At 50.7% G+C, this 16,731-nt stretch overlaps 4 protein-coding genes across 4 annotated transcripts; 2 read left to right on the plus strand and 2 right to left on the minus strand.

Annotated features, from left to right (window-relative positions):
• Positions 1-6,002: 6,002 nt before the first annotated feature.
• SODALDRAFT_323874 (hypothetical protein) lies at positions 6,003-7,219 on the plus strand (the record flags this gene model as incomplete). Its single annotated transcript, XM_028609837.1, has 2 exons — positions 6,003-6,079; positions 6,196-7,219. The coding sequence occupies 2 exons, from the start codon at positions 6,003-6,005 to the stop codon at positions 7,217-7,219; spliced, it is 1,101 nt and encodes a 366-aa protein (XP_028466197.1).
• A 296-nt stretch (positions 7,220-7,515) lies between these two features.
• SODALDRAFT_332962 (hypothetical protein) lies at positions 7,516-10,341 on the minus strand. The gene is made up of 5 exons (XM_028611841.1): positions 9,871-10,341; positions 9,570-9,800; positions 9,355-9,466; positions 8,099-9,262; positions 7,516-7,972 (listed from the first exon to the last, which is right to left on the minus strand). The coding sequence occupies exons 1-5, from the start codon at positions 10,003-10,005 to the stop codon at positions 7,782-7,784; spliced, it is 1,833 nt and encodes a 610-aa protein (XP_028466198.1). The 5' UTR covers positions 10,006-10,341; the 3' UTR covers positions 7,516-7,781.
• Positions 10,342-11,114: 773 nt separating this feature from the next.
• On the plus strand, positions 11,115-11,892 carry SODALDRAFT_323876 (hypothetical protein; the record flags this gene model as incomplete). The annotated part of the gene is made up of 2 exons (XM_028609838.1): positions 11,115-11,450; positions 11,542-11,892. 2 exons carry the CDS (start codon positions 11,115-11,117, stop codon positions 11,890-11,892), a joined length of 687 nt encoding a protein of 228 aa, XP_028466199.1.
• A 481-nt stretch (positions 11,893-12,373) lies between these two features.
• On the minus strand, positions 12,374-14,158 carry SODALDRAFT_161598 (hypothetical protein). The gene is made up of 4 exons (XM_028606940.1): positions 14,016-14,158; positions 13,770-13,844; positions 12,896-13,703; positions 12,374-12,832 (listed from the first exon to the last, which is right to left on the minus strand). The coding sequence occupies exons 2-4, from the start codon at positions 13,773-13,775 to the stop codon at positions 12,558-12,560; spliced, it is 1,089 nt and encodes a 362-aa protein (XP_028466200.1). The 5' UTR covers positions 13,776-13,844; positions 14,016-14,158; the 3' UTR covers positions 12,374-12,557.
• Between the last annotated feature and the right edge of the window lie 2,573 nt (positions 14,159-16,731).

Here is a 16,731-nt window from a genome sequence, read left to right on the forward strand (position 1 = left end):
CCGACGCGCCGCTAAAAGGGCTTTACGCCCTCGAAGGAGGTAGTAGAACGCTACGACCGCGTTATTAAGAGCTAGAGTGCTTCTAAGTAAAAGAAGTTCAGGGAGTATATTAAAAAGGATATCGATAAGGCTAAAAATAAGGCAAAAGAGTCTAAAGCTAAGTTACTAGAGAAAGATTAGTCTAAGGAAGTATCTAATTTCGCTAATAATAGGGAAGAGGATTCTGACGATAGCTCTTACGATATATATTTTACCTCTAATTTCGTGGGAAAAGAGGTAGTATCGTCGACCTCGCCGTCGGTTTTCTCGCTCCTATAGACTAAATAGGTGGTTAGTAACGACCCATTTAATTAGTTACTAATCGATTCGGGGTCCTTAAGGCATATAACTAATTAACGCCACCTGCTTAAGGACTTCTAGCCTACTACCACTATCGTTAGATTTTAAATAGGTGGCGGCACCTTTAATCTAATAGAGGGGTATAGCACGCTACGTCTTTAGGTTAAAGATACTAAAGGTTATCCTTATACTCTTATACTAAAGAATATGGCGTTTATGGATGGATATCCTATAACGCTACTAGTAATACGTAGGTTATAGAAGGATTAGAACGCTATTTTTATAACCGGTAGAGATATCTTAGTAATAGACCAATATACCTGCCTGCCGTTAATTAACGTTAACGGCTAATATACCCTTAAACCGACTAATAGCACGCTATAGCGCTTATAGCAGTAATAGCAGAGCTATTTCAATAGCTTAAGAGAACTAAAGCCTATAAGCGTGGCCGACGCCTGTTTATAGTATAAAAGGCTAGGGCATAGTAACCCTTAAGCACTAGTATAGCTGTTAAAAGGGTGCGTAGGAAGTATCGTGGCTTTAAAAGGAAGAGCAGCACCTTTAGTGGTAGACTGCGAGGCTTACGCTATTAGTAAGGTAAAAAGGATAGTATCGCGACGTCCACCTACTTATAGGCTAATAAGGCCTTTTTAGAGAATTAATGTGGATCTATTTTTAATGGATCCTGCCGCTAACGGCGACGATATAGTTACCCTATTCCACGATCCCTGCATATATAAAAACGTGACTAGAACGATACTAGGGTATAAATATATACTATCCTTAATAGCTAACTTCGAACTTTTCTTATAGAGGTAGTATAGGCTATTTACTAGTGTGATTAGACTCGACGGAGAAAGGGCGCTATAGAAGAAGCTAGATAACTAGTCTTTAGATCGTGGTATCTTACTAGAAAGATCGGCTCCTTATATAGCCGTATAGAACGCTAACGCCGAACGGTATAGGGGTATTATCTTCGCTATCGCGAGGGTATTAGCAGATATCTTAGGCTTTTAATAAGATCTATAGCCAGAGATTATTATAGTAGCTACTTACCTATATAACCGGATTCCACGCAGGGATCTAGGCTAATACACCCCCGAGGGAGCGTTAAACACGTGGCTGTAAAAGGAGGGTATCGTTAGCTTTATAACCACTAATCCCTTAATTACGCATCTAAAGAGGTATAGTTATAAGGCGTACGCGTTAACTACTAACTACCTATAAGGAAGGCATAAGAACGAAAAGCTCGTACTAAGAGTATATATCGGTTATTTAATCGGTTACGAAGGCACTAATATTTTTCGGATTTAGGTGCTAAGATTAGAGAGGATCCTACGTATAAGGGACGTTATGTTCGACGAGTTAGTCCTTTATAAAAACAGGGGAGAGGAGCCTAATATACCTTTAGAGCTATATAAAGAGCTTAATCTGCCATTAGATTAAGGGCGAATCCACGATCCTTTTAGCGTTCTAATAGATATCGTCGATTTCGGTATACCTATAGTAACGTAGCAGAACTCCACGATAAAGGCTTTATAAAAGGGAAGGAGGCGTTAATAATAGCCTTAATCGTTAAGATCTAGGGGGGTGGCCGGCGGTGGTAGTAAAGGATTAAAAACCACTACTAACGTAAAAACCACCGAAAACGCCTCTAAAAACTAATAGGTTACTAACTAAGAGGCATTACGTGGAATGGCTGCCACGGCTACGGTAGGCACGGTTCCTACCGTTATGCCTACCGTTATTCCTGCCGTTGGTTCTTCTTCTTTAACTACTATTTTACTACCCTCTTTAAGAATAGCACTAATTTTACCCTTTTTAATAACCTCTTCTTCCTCTTTAAGGCCTATTTATACGCCCTTTCCGCCACCTCCAAACGATCCTGTAATTAAATATAGCGATTAAGAGGAATCTAATAATACTAGCGGATCTTCCTCCACCTTAAAGGAGGCTATAGGCGAGGCTACCGACGATACCGTCGGAATAGGATTATTATTACCTAACTAATCCGTTATTAAAGAGGCTATAGCCACTACCGCTACTCCTTAAATAACTAATCTATAAGTAGTAACCCTATCTTTAGTAGCTAAGTCTAATCCTACTACTACTACTACTATTCAGGCCTAATAACTAACCTCTCGTTCGCCTACTTTAGCTTTAACGCTTACTCCTATAGGGCAGCCTACTTATAATCGCCGACCTCCTTCCAGATACGACGATTACGTCTCCTACTTTACCTTCGAGAAGCCGAAAAAGCCGTTATTACGCCGCAAGATACCTAAGGAACCGTTAAATTAGTCTTAGATACTAAAAAGCCTATATAAGCTATAATAGCTTAGGGTAGCCGTATAAAAGATGGATACACTTAGATTAATAGGCACCTTTAAAGCAGTAGAGCTACCCTAAGGAGGACAACGTGCCTTAGACCTTAAATAGGTCTTTAAGTATAAGGTTAACGTATCGGGGTACGTTAGTAAGTTTAAGGCGAGGTTATACGTGCGAGGCGATTAATAGCCTAAAAACCACCTTAACGCCTACGCCTCCACTCTCGCAGGAAGGACCTTTAGGTCGTTAATAGCTATTACTACCTATTTTAACCTAAAGACACGTTAGCTTAATACCGTTAACGCCTTTACTAACGCCACCCTTAACGAAGAGATTTACGTTAAGGATCCACCCGGGTAACCGCTACTTTAAGCAGTAAAAGGCATAAAGAGCGATAAGGACCTTAAGGCTATTTTAAAGCTATCGCGACTACCTTTACGCGGTATATAACGCCTACGCAGGGCGTTATATAGTCTTCGGCGTTCCCCTAAGCTATAGCACGAATAGCTCTCTTCCGTTTTAGGTAAGTGCGACCTAAAGGAACTAACCGAAGATAATTACGTCTTTAAAAGTAAGGAACTAATCGTCTTCTTCTACGTGGACGATATTATTCTAATCTATAGAAAGGAATATTAATCTACTACTAATTCTCTTATATAACGGATATAGCAGCACTTTTAAGTAAGGGACTTAGGCCTACTTAAGTGGTTCCTAAGGATTAGAGTAGTTCGAGATCGCTAATAACGTCGGCTATAGCTTTCCCTCGAGAACTATATCACTAAAAAGATTAAGGCCTTAGGGATGGATTTCCCCGTTAATAGGCGTAGGGTTAAAAGCCCTCTTCCTTTTCCTAACGTTTTATAACCTATAACCGAATAAGCCTCTATAGATTTAATCTATCTATATCTGTGGAAGGTCGGTTCTATTAATTATATAGCCTATTAAACCCGGCCTAACGTATCTAAAGCTGCTTTGAGGCTTACCGAGTTTAATACTAACCCGTTAAAATAGTATTATAATACCGTAGATAGGTGTTTAAAGTACCTAGCCTTAACTAAGTCCTTATACCTTTACTTTAGGCCACGCGATAACCACCTATAGCACGCACTTTACTATACTTCCAACACGGCGTTTAGATATAACCGTAAGACTTAGTATAGCTCCTAGGGCTATACTACACTATTATTTAGTGGCTCTATAGACTAAAAGGTAAATAAGTAAATAAGCGTCGTGACCTCTAGTACTAAAGCCGAGCTTATAGTATTTTCTATAGCTATTAGGCAGTATATCGCGACGGGGCGTTTAATTAAGGACCTAACCTTAACCTTTAAGGAGGAACTACTAACGATATACTACGATAACGACTAAACGAGGATCCTATTAGAGGCTCCACGCCCTTAGATTATATCTAGATTAAAGTATCTAGATATCCACGCCCTTTAGATCCGATAGGTCGTTTAATAGAAATAGGTCCTAATCGCCTAGATCTCGACCTAAGAGATAGTCAGCGATAGGCTAACTAAAGTACTTCCCCCGTAGAAATATAAGGCGTTTATATATCTGTTAGGGATAGAGGTCCTAAGCCAGGGGGCTTAAGATAATTTATAAAAGGCGCGGTGCTAAGTTTATAATCTATAGCCTAGATTAACCGTTATTTTTAGTGCCCTTTAGATTATTATTTAGACACCCGTTTTTAACGTTATTATAGGGTTAATTTAACCACCTATTTTTACACGTTTTTAACATTTTTAAGCATAAAAAGAGCGCGCTTTTTAATAAGCCGTTCAACCGTTAGATTAATATCTAGGCCTTTATTTTACCCTAGATTTACGGCTTTAATTAAGCAGAATAGTCAGGATTAATCCTGTAGTTCTGAGGGGGTGTGTTAGATACCTATAGCCACCTTATCGGGGTATGACTTACGCTATTTCTGTAGACGGATAGGGTACTTCCGACCGATATATCCATATTAATTTCCCCTCCTTTTACTTTATAGTTAGATATTTCCGCAGAGTATCTTTTACTCTTCTTCAATGCACACACACATCTTTTACGTACCTTATTTATGTGCTAATAAGATCCGTCGAGGACGTGATCAGAGTAAGGGCCGATCGGGTAATTACCTTATTAGGGTGCTGGGCTGCGCTTTCCCTTGCGATTTACACGTACTGGGGATCGAGTCTCTTCCACCTGTCCCACATATACGGGAGTACTTTCACGAATCAACAGAAAGACGCACTGAAACGCGACACGAACCCCTGATACGTCATACTCTCGGTGTCGTACATAACCACGACCAGAAGGGTCAACAGAGGTATCTTTTATAGTTAGGACAGAAATAATACAGAGACGCATATATAAGAAGAGAAGGTAAAGTAAGAGTCAGTCTTATATTGTCGGAGGTCCTTGAATACCTTAAGGTAAGGACCCTATAAGGTACCTGGACGTTCCCGTAGTCCTTCCCCGCCCCCGCCATTCCTACCTTATTCGTCAGGTACTTCGTAGCACCACACAGGGGTGTACCCTGGATTATCTTGATGGCCCCACTTCTATCTCGGCCGCTCTCGTCTCTTGCTTGTCCTTCTTTGTCCATGCCTCTTTCTCTGCCATTACTTTGTAATTCTATAACCGTGCATCTGTCCGTTCTGGTCTGTACACTAGGTAAGGTAGGGAGTAATTACCGAGTACGGGTACACATGGCGCTATGATTAGTACTCTGGTACGTACCGTGTACATAGCTTCTCAAGGTGGCGGTCGCGTAAGGTAGGTACCTACGGTAGGGTAGGTGGCTTTATAAGGTACCTTATCCTATGTACCTTATGCCATGCGACTTGTGCAGGGGCAGGCAGAACTGAACTTCCTACTGGTCCGTCCCTGTAACTGGAGCCTATTCCCTTCCTCATATCTTACCTTTTTTCCTTCTTCCCTCCCCACTACCTTAGCTTCTTCCAAACAACAACGACGACGCAAGTCTACCTATGTTGCATTTTGGTGATTCTCGATTCCTATCATTCGTATCGCTGAAATCCGATCATCTTCCTTTTCCAATACCACTATCTCTGAATGACCCTTGCATTCTTCTTGGACGACACCAACGGGAGTGCATACACACCAAGAGTTTACTCCTACGTGTGATATCCTACCGACATCCAAACAAACAGCTTTGCTTTGGCTTATATCCCGAAGGCGCCCACTGTTGCTTCCGGTCTTACCGCAGCCGGCGGGTGATCAAACAACGAAACCCCTTCGCACAGTCAGTTACTGTGCTCAAATCAACCCGACCACGTCGCCCCCTCCGTCACCTCCGTCACCTCTACAGTCTCGGCTTCGCCAAGATGGCCCAAGCCTCACAACCCATGTTCATAAATATCCCGCCACCGGGCTCCAACCCAGGCACCCCGTCTGACATGCCGTAGGTCACACCATGTCGCCGTGTGCAGCCACAAAAACAACAAACCCTCCTGTCTTGATCTTTCCCTTTCCCTCTTGCGACGACGGCTCGTTGCTGCGACTGACGTCTTATGCCAGTGGTACACCCACCAGCACCACCACCTCTCTGTCCGCTCTCTCGACCACCGCTATCAAAGATGGCCAGCGGGGACACCTTCCCCATGGCCCCTCGAGTCGCGGCCATTCCCACCACCCTTCCGCCACGAGCCTCGAGGCTGAGCGTGCCGACCGAATTTCCCGCCTAGCCGGCCTCGAACGAGTGTCAACCCTACGCTCCGGGCCTCCCGGCGCCCAACAGACTGCTCACCACCCACAGGCTGACGACTCCCCCCAAACCACTACGCCGACCTCGACCGGCGGCTTCCCTCTACACCCGCACCTCACGCCCGCCTACTTCGATGCGCAGGGCCAGCCAACAGCCATGACCAAGATAAGCACGGTCGGTACCGCGAGCGCCACCGAGAGCTACCCAGACGATGACCACGACACGCGCACCGCAGCCGGCGATCGCGACGAAGACATCCTTAGTACAGATACGAATTACCGAGACGTCGGGTCGGTCACGAGCACGACTGCGGAGCCGGACCCGGACCACATGGACGAGGATACAGACGGCGGCACGACCCGGTCCATGGGCGGCTACGAGGACCGCATGAGCGACGATGGGTCCGCAAGCCTCGTCGCCTTTGGAGAGGGGGCCAACAGCACGGTTTCGGGGCCCATCTATCACCGTCGCCCCGTCCCGGGTGTCACATCGCAACCTGGTCCCGGCGGCCATTGGACTCTGGAGAGGAGCAATTCCGGACTGAGCGACACTTTGCCGACTACCCAACGTAACCGAGACGTCGGCGGGGGCGGCGGCGGCGGCGGCGGCGACACTCCCATCAGTGCCAGCGCTCTACAGGAACGGCGGGAGGCGAGGATGGTGGACGGTGTCGCGGCTGACAGTGCCGGCCTTTCCGAGGCGGAGATGTTTGTCGATACGACCAACCGACCGCCCGTGCCCACAAGTCAGCTTCAACATGCCTCCTCACAACAGCACCTCAATAACGCCAACCAATCATTATCGTCCCCGTCAGCCAACCGCCGTGGAAGCCGCTGAGCGGCTGGTGCGGGATAGGCCAGACCGGTGGAGGACGGCGTACAGGTAAACAGTGTTACGATGCTGGGCCGAACTAAGCTTGACTACGACGGGGAAGCAATTGTTAGGGAAAATCATAGTTCGAGGAGGGAAAGTGACGAGCAATTGATGATACGCTTTGCGAGTTCGCCTTTGTTTCGAATTAATGTGTTTAAGATAAGGGTCTTTTTGCGTTTTGTCAATGGTTTAGGAACACTTCCTGGCGAAGACATGCGGTGCATGGAACGAGACAAGCCTCTGGTTAAAAGAGCTATGAGGGGAGGATGCGAGTTACGGGCTTGGGCCCCGGTAACATGAACGATGCGATGTTTTGTTTATCTGCTCCGGTATCGTTTTCTGCCGAGTATTAGGGATATGGTTTCTCCAGGGATGGTTGAACGAACGGGCCCGCCTTTCGTATCGGTAAAACAGGCGCAATGCATTTTTACTCTATTCGCAGTTCTACTTTGTGCACACCACCATTCGTTGACCTCCTAAACTCCTAAAACTCCACCCTCAATTTCTTGCCATGTCGCCGGTGGGGTCAGAGTCCTACCAGGGAACGGACGACATGGACCAAGGGCGGGATGGACGTAAAGAGCACAGTGATAGTGCCGAAGAGACTCATGCTCAGGCTGGAAAGAGCTGCAGCACGGGGGTCGGTGCGGAGGAGCACAGCCGTCGCAATCGCCGAGGAGTTGGCGCCCAGCGTGACGCCACGGGTGACGTAGTCATCTGATCCACGTAAAACAGTCAGTAGATCGGTTCCCTCGCTCTGTTTTCTCCGAAGAAATCGAGGGGAGACAAAGAAAGAAAAGCAAAACGAAAAAAAAAAAAAAAAAAAAAAAAACCTTTACTCACCCTCGGGAATACGAAGCCAGCGCAACATCCTCTCCCCGACCAGAGCGCCCAGGATGCCGCTCATGATAGCCACAGCGGCAACGGTGTTGCGGTCGCCGCCGAGGTTCTCGGTGGCGGGGATGGCGAGGGCGAGGGTGAGGCTGCGGGCGGCGAAGGCGAGGGAACGGCGCGCCTCGATGCCGACGGCGGCGCAGAGGGCGGGGTAGCCGAAGAGGCTGGCGACGGAGAAGGCGACGGACGGGGCGACGATGGCGAGGAAGTGGGTGCGCAGCTCGCGGCGGTACTGGTACATGGGCAGGGCGAGGGCTACGATGGCGGCGTCGAGGACGGTGGCGAAGAGGTCGCCTGCGCCGGGAAGGGGCCGATTTGGTCCGGTGGCGTGGTGGGAGGGGCGCCAGAGGGCTTGGTAGGTGGCGCCTGTTCTGTAAGGGGACAGGGCTTCGTGGAGGGAGGCGGCGCTGGTTTTGCCGTCGCTTACGATCCCGGTGCGGATTGCGGCGAGGGCCCAGAGGCCTAGGAAGGCGAGCAGGGCGGTGACGAGGACGGGGTGGAGGTATTGGCGCCAGTTGGGGGGCACGGCGAGGGCGGCGAGGTAGCAGAGGATGGTGAAGGTGAGGTGGGCGGGCATGGCGTAGCCGGTGGAGAAGTACACGGGGAGACCGGCGAAGAGGAATAGGAGGGTGTAGATTACGGCGTTGGGGTAGCGGGTGAGGCGGGCGGCCCAGATCTGTGCGCGGGGCGCGGGAGGGGGGTACTGAAGCGGGAGCGACGGTTGGACGAAAGCGGTTGGATTCGAGTTCAGGTTCAGGGTCAGCGCGGAGGTTTCGTTGGGATGGCTCCCGCGCGGACCGAGGCTGGCGTCTTGGAAGAGATGCGATGGGGTCTGTGACGGTGGTGGCGGGACGAGGCCGTTCAGGGAGACGGCAGATGGAGAGGCGGAGATGGATGGCGACTGCGGGGTGGAAGAGGGCTGGGAGCGGTCCCCGTCTCGGTCCGAATTTGGATAGTTTTCGCGAGGGAGCGAGTCGGCCAGGGGAATGCCGTCTGCGTCGTTGCGCATCTCTTCGGCGCGCTCGATGGCGGCGCGTTTGGAAGTTCCGAGGAGGAGTTGCAGGCCGCGAGTTACATATGCGGCGGCAGCCATCATGACGACGAAGCCGACGACTTTGAATTCATTCGACTATGTTAGAATAGAAGTAGGAAAATAGAGGGCGAAGAAGGGGGAAGAAGAGGTTCGGGTCAGCGGGGCAACTCACGGAAGACGCCAATGATTTTGGACACTTCGGCAATACCTATGGAGGGACTAAGAGGAAGGAGAATGAAGGACGGCGTGAAAAACAGATTAATCCATCGAAGGGACCAGCCAGCCTAGGGGTAGTGGGGGTACACTCATGTCAGGACTGGTTCGGGCTTCTGGGCGAGATTGCGGGGAGAGGACGGAACGACAGGCAACTTGGTTTGTCCCACTTACAGGCACATCGATGAGGTTGACGATGGCCCTGGTACGATGACCACCCAGGAGCCTCTCGGACAGCAGAAGAGCCAAAAAGAGCAAGATTAGACAAGCGACGGAAGCGGGAAACAAGATTCCGGTCGAGTCTAGGGCGGTGTGCACGGCAAAGGAGAAGGCAAGGATAAAGGCGATGCCGAAGGGAACGTAGAGCCAGGCGGTAAGGAGTTTGGGGGCCGTGGCTATGAAGAACTGTCAGGGTGCCGTCCGTCAGTACCCTTCGTTCGTCAAAGGCAATGACATTGGGGATGAAAGAACGGACCAGCTTGAAGGCGGTGGCGGCATCACGGAGGGCATCAGGAAACGACGGGGCGGTCCTTTCGGCGGGGATGTTGCCGGTGTCGTTGCCGGTGTCGTTGCCGAAGTAGGGGGCAGCAGTAGCAGCAGCCCTCATCATTCCCGAGTCTGGGTTCGTAGTTGAGAAGGAAAGAAGCTTTTGGTTACGCCCCAAGTCATTCGAGCAAAAAAAGCAAAAGCAATGCGAGTCAGAGCAGAGGGATCAGGTCGTTGGTCGACGAGAAGAAGATGGTGGTGGTTTAGTGATTCCGTTGGTGTTGAGCATTTCCGGTTGAAGAGGGAAACGGTGAGGGGAGGAAAAATAAAAGTGAAGTTAACAGGTGAGTCAACAGTGAAAGATTTCCGCATGGACCTTTTGCTTTTTGGAATCACGATGCGATTTCAGGTCGAATGATGGATATGACAATGTGATGCTTGTCCTTGTCGCCGGCCCAGGAAAGACTCGGGAGCATGATGGACGTTGGTTGTGTTGTACGTTGTATCGAGGCCGAGCTCGGCATAAGCTGAGACCGAGGGACGAGCCCCGCCGATAGCGGGGCAGATGTACGTTGTACCGTGCACCGTGCGGAATGCGGGGTCAGTATATTACACTGTGTACCATCTTATAAACTGCCGACGAACCTCGAAATCTCATATCGGCCCTTTCCACTTAATCATCCCCAGCCCAAGGTTGAAAGTCTGGTTGGCATTAGCCCTTAGTCCTCGACTTTTCCTTTCCCCTTCTTTTCCGCTCCCCGTCCTACGTATACGAAAAGGCCGCGAATGCGACATATAGCCAGGTGACGTGGGCTATGTTCACCACCACACCACCACACCACCCACCCTGGAGCCAAGTTCGCGTTCCACCCGCATTGGATCCTTATTGGCTTGGCAGCATGGGACCCAGGGGTCTGGACACAGCCTTGCTGGACGCCTTTAAGGATTAAGGATGCGATACCTACTACCATGCGGGAAGGCCTCATTCGGGGCACGCCCCCTTTCGAAAAACCACCCGAGAAACAAAAGTCCCTCCCCTTGTTGTCCGTACAACAGACCGAAGACATGAACCCGCCAGAGACAACCTGATATATTATCCTCCCTGCTCCCCCAAAGGTCCCATTTCATGAAACCAAGGTCTTCGTATTCCCAGGTGGCCATCCGGGGTATATCAAACTCGTCATTCGAACACCCCGACTCACTTCAGCGGCCCCCGGCCAACTCCTCCCCAACATGACCCAACGAACCACCACCCGCCCCCCCGCCCCCCAGCCAAAACAACGCGTCGTAGTCCGCGAACCAACCGGCTGGGCCTTCAGGGTCGAACGAGAAGCCGCGCTCCCCCAGAAAGTCTGCGCCTTTCTCGTGCGACTGCCCGAATCCCAGTCCCAAGCCCGCGACGACCACGTCGGCGACAGTCGCATTCCGTGGCTCTACCGGCGCGCCAGGTACATCGCCTTCCTCAGGCTCGTCTTCGCTTTCGTCGTCGGCACCTTCAACATCTACTTCGCCGCCACGCGGAGGGACGATCCTCCGTTCCTGGCCTATGCCGTGACGGGCATAATTCTCGTTAGTGCTCGGCTCGACTCTTTCCCTCTGTTGTTTCTGCCTCGCATGGGAACCATCCCAAGTCCCCAAACTGACGCCACCTCGGCCGCAGGGCTACCTGCACATACACCCCCTTGACATGAGATACGAGATGACATCGCCCACGAACCCGAGGCCCAAAGTCCTCTACATTGCCCGCCTCGCCTTCTACACCGCCGGCTGGACCACTCTCACCGTCCTGTCGCTCTTCATCGCCACCACGGGCATCGACGCGCGCTCGCAGTCCAGCCTGCACCGCAAGCGAGACGACCTGGGCCTGGGCCTGCTACACTTACACTGGCTGGAACCGAGGCGAAGGCTTTCGGGTGGGCGAAGCCGAGCATCGCTACGCGGGATGAGCCTCGAAGGCGCCGAGAGGGGTCTCCTCTACACGTGTGCCGTTCTGTCGATCCTTTCGCTGTGAGTTGGGACAATTCCTTTCGCCCGGTCGGTTGTCTGCATTCGATATGCACGAAACGCCGCTATGAATGGGCACCACTGACCTTGTCTCCTCTCCCTTTTTGCGAACTAGATTGCTTTCTCTCTGGCACTGGACATATGTCTACCGTCTTTGCTTTCGCAAGTATACGGAAGAAGAGGTTCGCCTTGCCCCCTTTATCCTTCGTAAGAAGTACTGGCCCGATCAGCCTGTAGAAGAGAGCGGAGTAATTCAGCCTCGCAGAGACGCAGGGCAGGAAACCAAATCTACAGCGCACACTTAAGGAGCAAGGCAACGCTCGGAAAGCTGCCCGGGTTCGCTTTCAACCCAGATGCAGCCAAGTACCGGGAGAAGGATTACCGAGGATTTTTATAATGAGGATCTATGAAATAAGAATTGTGTATTATAAATCTGTTTTGATTTTATGCGCCAGCACGCGCTGAAGCAGAGTTCGAAGTGGGTTAGCTACTTTAGGTCTCTCGAGCAGAGACTGCATATGAAAGATTCGAGAAGGCCTCCCGGCAAAGCAAAATTTCCCCATGCACTCTGCTTGCTCCGAGCAATGCTGAGCGGGAATCAAGTATCATGAAATAACCCTTGAAGGCTCAAAGACAGGCTGAAGCTACCATCGCCTGGCTCTTCGACCCGTGCTAGTCGTTGGACTTGGCTGTCTGAGCTAGCCGACGGTCGACCTTGTACCACGAGGATACCAGCAGCCGGAACTGGACCGAGCGGCGTCTCTCAGCCGGCAGACGCGCCGCACGAAACAGATCCTTGTCGAACTCTTTCCGGGCAGATTGGATCCAGTGGTATACATCGATGACCTGCGGGCGAAGCCACTTGCGCATATCTCTCTCCCGGATCTCGACCCAGGTGCGGCATCGGTCCTGAAACATGGCAATACTGGGGTCCTTTCTGGCCTTGGCTGTCATTCCGTCATGATACGCGTCAGCAGATCCATCTCAATATTGTTACAAGAGGAACATACCAGCGAGAGAGTCCACGAGCTCTTTGGGCCCCTTGTTTGTCATCGAACGATCCATGTGAGAACCGTTCAGCTGGAACTGGATAAATACGTTCTCGAGGTCCGGGAAGTTGTACAGGAAGCCTGTCAGTCCCCACAGGCATATGTTGCCAGACAGGGCCAGCGAACTGGAGCAGCCGATGCGGCAGTGACAGCGTATACCGTAACAGTAGTAGCCGTCCCAGCGCACGGAGACATTGCGCACCTGGCCCGTTCCCACAAGCCGCTCTCTGGCCTCCCGGCTAATGCTGTTGTCCTTGGCAAAGTCCATGCCAAAGAGCGACTGCAACCGAGAATCAAAGATGTACACGACAAGATCCCAGGGGCGGACGGCCACCAGCTGATCGTGTCGGACGCCGGTGCGTTTCCCGAACTGCTTCTCAAACGCGGCTTTCGCCTCGGGGATCACGGCGGCCACCTCGGCTGCCCACTTCCACTTGCTCTCGTAGCCCAGGCGGCCCTGCACCAGTGAGATTCGGTCCCCGGCGCGCCTCGGCTTAGGCGGGTGAATCTTGGGCGTGACGTAAACGATGCTGGGGCCGGACTGGAATGCATAGAGGTAGATTTGCTCACGCAACTCGCCGGGAAGTTTCTCGAAGAGGTGGAACTTCTTAGTCCGGAACTTGGGGTCGACGAGAGTGCGCGAGTATGACTTGGCCTGGCCTATGGTAAGGGGACGTCTCAGAGGAGGTGCTTTGGCTTGTTTCGCCGAGTGACGCTTGTGCCCGCTCTTGAGAGACGCTTTCCAGGCTTTATGGTAGGAGTGTTGGGGCTATATGAAAGGGGGCATTAGCTACGCCGCGTTCTCGAACTTGCAGACATGCCAAGCCATACTTACCGCCATTTTGGTCCAGACGGATGGACTGTTTGAGCTGTGCTGAGCCGATGCGAGGGGGAGAATCGAGTTTTGAGACTAGTGAAAGATGAGTGAGAAAGAGGACCAAAGAGCTTATGTGAAGGTGGTGCAAAGAGCGGTGGTAAATATTTCTCCCTTCAGAAGCAATACGCGTTCAAGAAAAGGGCAGAGATGGAGAGTTGATCTGATGGAAGGAACATTCAGTATCGTAAGAAGGCAGCCACGTACCTGACTTTAGGGAGGGAAGGTGCCGATAACTGCGGTGTATCAAGTTTTGAGATAGTTGTGATATCTTCCTGTAGGAGTCGAGCGCTCGGTCACATGAAGCTGTCCTTCTGCCGGAGTGCTGGAAAAAATCACGGCGTGATATCCAAGCCGGTTGGAGATGTGAGAGGTCCTGGTGGAAGATATTGACCCTCGTGGTGTTGGGGAAAAGAAAGGATAGATAGGTCAAGTAGGTAAAGAGATAATGGTGAAATAGATATGAGGGTAAGGAGGGCAAGGAAGGTGTAAGAACCTAAGTCACGTTGGGCTCTGGAAATAAATCCTGGGAAAAGTATCTGTATCTCTGTGTATAGGGCCCTTACTTTGGCAAGGGCATCTTTTAATCGTCAATCTAACTCCCTCTGATTCAACGGGAAAGCGCGAGTTGAGATGAATAGATACCCTGTGGTTAATTTGGTAAAAACCGAGTAGAAAGATAACTACCTTACTCAAGTTGGATGGAACAGAGTCCAATAGAGAAAGACAAGAAGGACAAGAGACGGAGCAAAGAAAATTCACCCAAGTGAGGGGTTGTCCATGCATGGCGCCTGTCCTTCGATCTTGAAGTTGCCAGCAGGCTGCAGGTCTCCTTCCAGCGAGGGCCTTGACATGGAGCTCATTGAACTTGATAGAGAACGAAGTCAATTCTGAGTATGTGGACGTCTTGAATGTTAAAAAGGCAACCCGGAAATGGGCTGCGTTCGAGATAACGACGTTCGCGGAATAGTCATCGTCGAAACGCCTTTTGACTGCATGCAACTGCAGCATGACACGACTTCACCGAGAACGCGGAGAGGACGTATCCGTAGTGTGATGGAGGGGACCATGGATCGAGGGCAAGACACCAAATAGCCGGAGAATTCGAAGCCAGTACGTGAAATACAGAGCTCATGTTCTGCAGCTTTGCTTCCTTCATTGATGCTGGTAGGTAGTGAGGGACTAGTCCGACTGGATCTCGGGGGTCATGTTGAGTTGGTGACTGGGGTTAAGGTCGGGGGGTCGGACTTAACTTATTCCGCATCTATGCGGCGCACGGACCAGAATAGGTAAGCGCGTCGCCGACGTCCACCGCCATCTTCATTTCTCTCAGCTCCAGGGACACGACCGCCATCATCCTTCGCGACGCATCAGGGTTTGGCAAGGCCTTAAGAATGCATAAAATTTCTTCTTCGCAATGAAATTTCAAAATCTCTTGGCCAAGAGTACGCACATTGAGTCGCGTCTTCCCCGGTCTGGGCTAGTTCCCAGCTCTCACGGGCATCTCTAGACATCGTGGTATCTTTCATCCCACGCTCCCATCCCAACCGTGATCTTTCCACGACCTGCTTAAGAACGATACAAAGTCAATGCCAGAAAATCGACCGGCGATTTTCTTATTCTTTTTTACCCCCCTTCCACGGACTAGAATTGGGCTTGTGACACCCTTCGTCCCCGCGTCACTTGGCTCTCATAACGTCCGAAGATTAAAATTCCCAACGTTTCCTTCAAGGAACGACACCCATTATCCTGGACCGGTTGCTCGTTGCCACACGCGACTGGTCGTTATGACGGTGTACATCAAATACTTTTACTTCGTTGATTCTTCCCAGAAGACCGTGAAGTGAAGACAGTGGTGTTCGTCATGTCGCTCCTATCACTCTCCTCCATCTCTATCCCCTCCTACGACAGCTTCAGCCTCCCCATTTCCTTACAAATACATCATCTGAAATGGCATATGTACGCGATATGCACACGATGTGAAGGAGAATAAAGACTTTAATTATCGTCTACCTTGATCAGAAAGGCCATATAACCCGCTAGGATCCTTGCCGTCAGCCCAATCGCGTCCTCGAGGAGAAACCGCAATCAGCCAACAACCAAATAGCGTAAGAGTTACCAGCCCATCCATCGATTCTCCCTCAAAACTTCTTTTTGTCGTTTTTGTCTTTTTTTGTATCTTCTTGTTGGAAATATGTATTGTTGTTGGTGTGTGTGTGTGTGTGTGTGTGTGTTGCCGTCTTCGTCATGTTGGCTGTGAGACGGCAAGGTTGATATCATCCGTATCGGCCGAAGAAAAGTCCAACCATAGGCAGTGTAGGTAGGTCGCATCCCCAGGGCCCCTGGACCATGAGGCGTAGCTATGCCTCCGAGAGATGAAGTAATGAACCGGCGGCGGTTCGGAAGAACCAATGCATATCCTCCTCCATGAACCTGAACACCAGCGGCAAACGGGGTATCCATGCAATGCCAAAACCAATACGTGCGCCCCCTCCTCTTTTTGGCCAGTCCATCCCCTGCCACGAATGGTGACCCCCCGTTGATGTTTTTTTCGTCCCCGCATCCACCTTCAACTCATGCCAACCGCCGCGTCCCTAGATATCCCCATATCCCTATCATTCCATCGTCGGCAGATGATCATCAGGTCGCTCTGACGCCAGTCAAGCCACACCAAGCCAATCCGACCCTTCCCTCCACCAAATTGTTACTCCAAATATGTCTCCGGACGGCGGTGGCAGCCAGTGTCGTCACAACGCCACCGGACACCCACCTCGCGTAGCAGAGCCATATCAGACTCCCGTTGTTTCCGGGACACCAAGAAAAAAAAGCAAAAATCCTTTCCTTCCCCGAAAACGCCAGGCTGAGCTCTTGTCCGCCAGCCGTAATCCCCTGCAACGCCTCGTAAGTCGAGTCACTGAACATA

This window comes from Sodiomyces alkalinus (assembly GCF_003711515.1).
Source record: "Sodiomyces alkalinus F11 unplaced genomic scaffold SODALscaffold_5, whole genome shotgun sequence".
In the NCBI taxonomy this organism is placed as follows: Eukaryota; Fungi; Ascomycota; class Sordariomycetes; order Glomerellales; family Plectosphaerellaceae; genus Sodiomyces; species Sodiomyces alkalinus.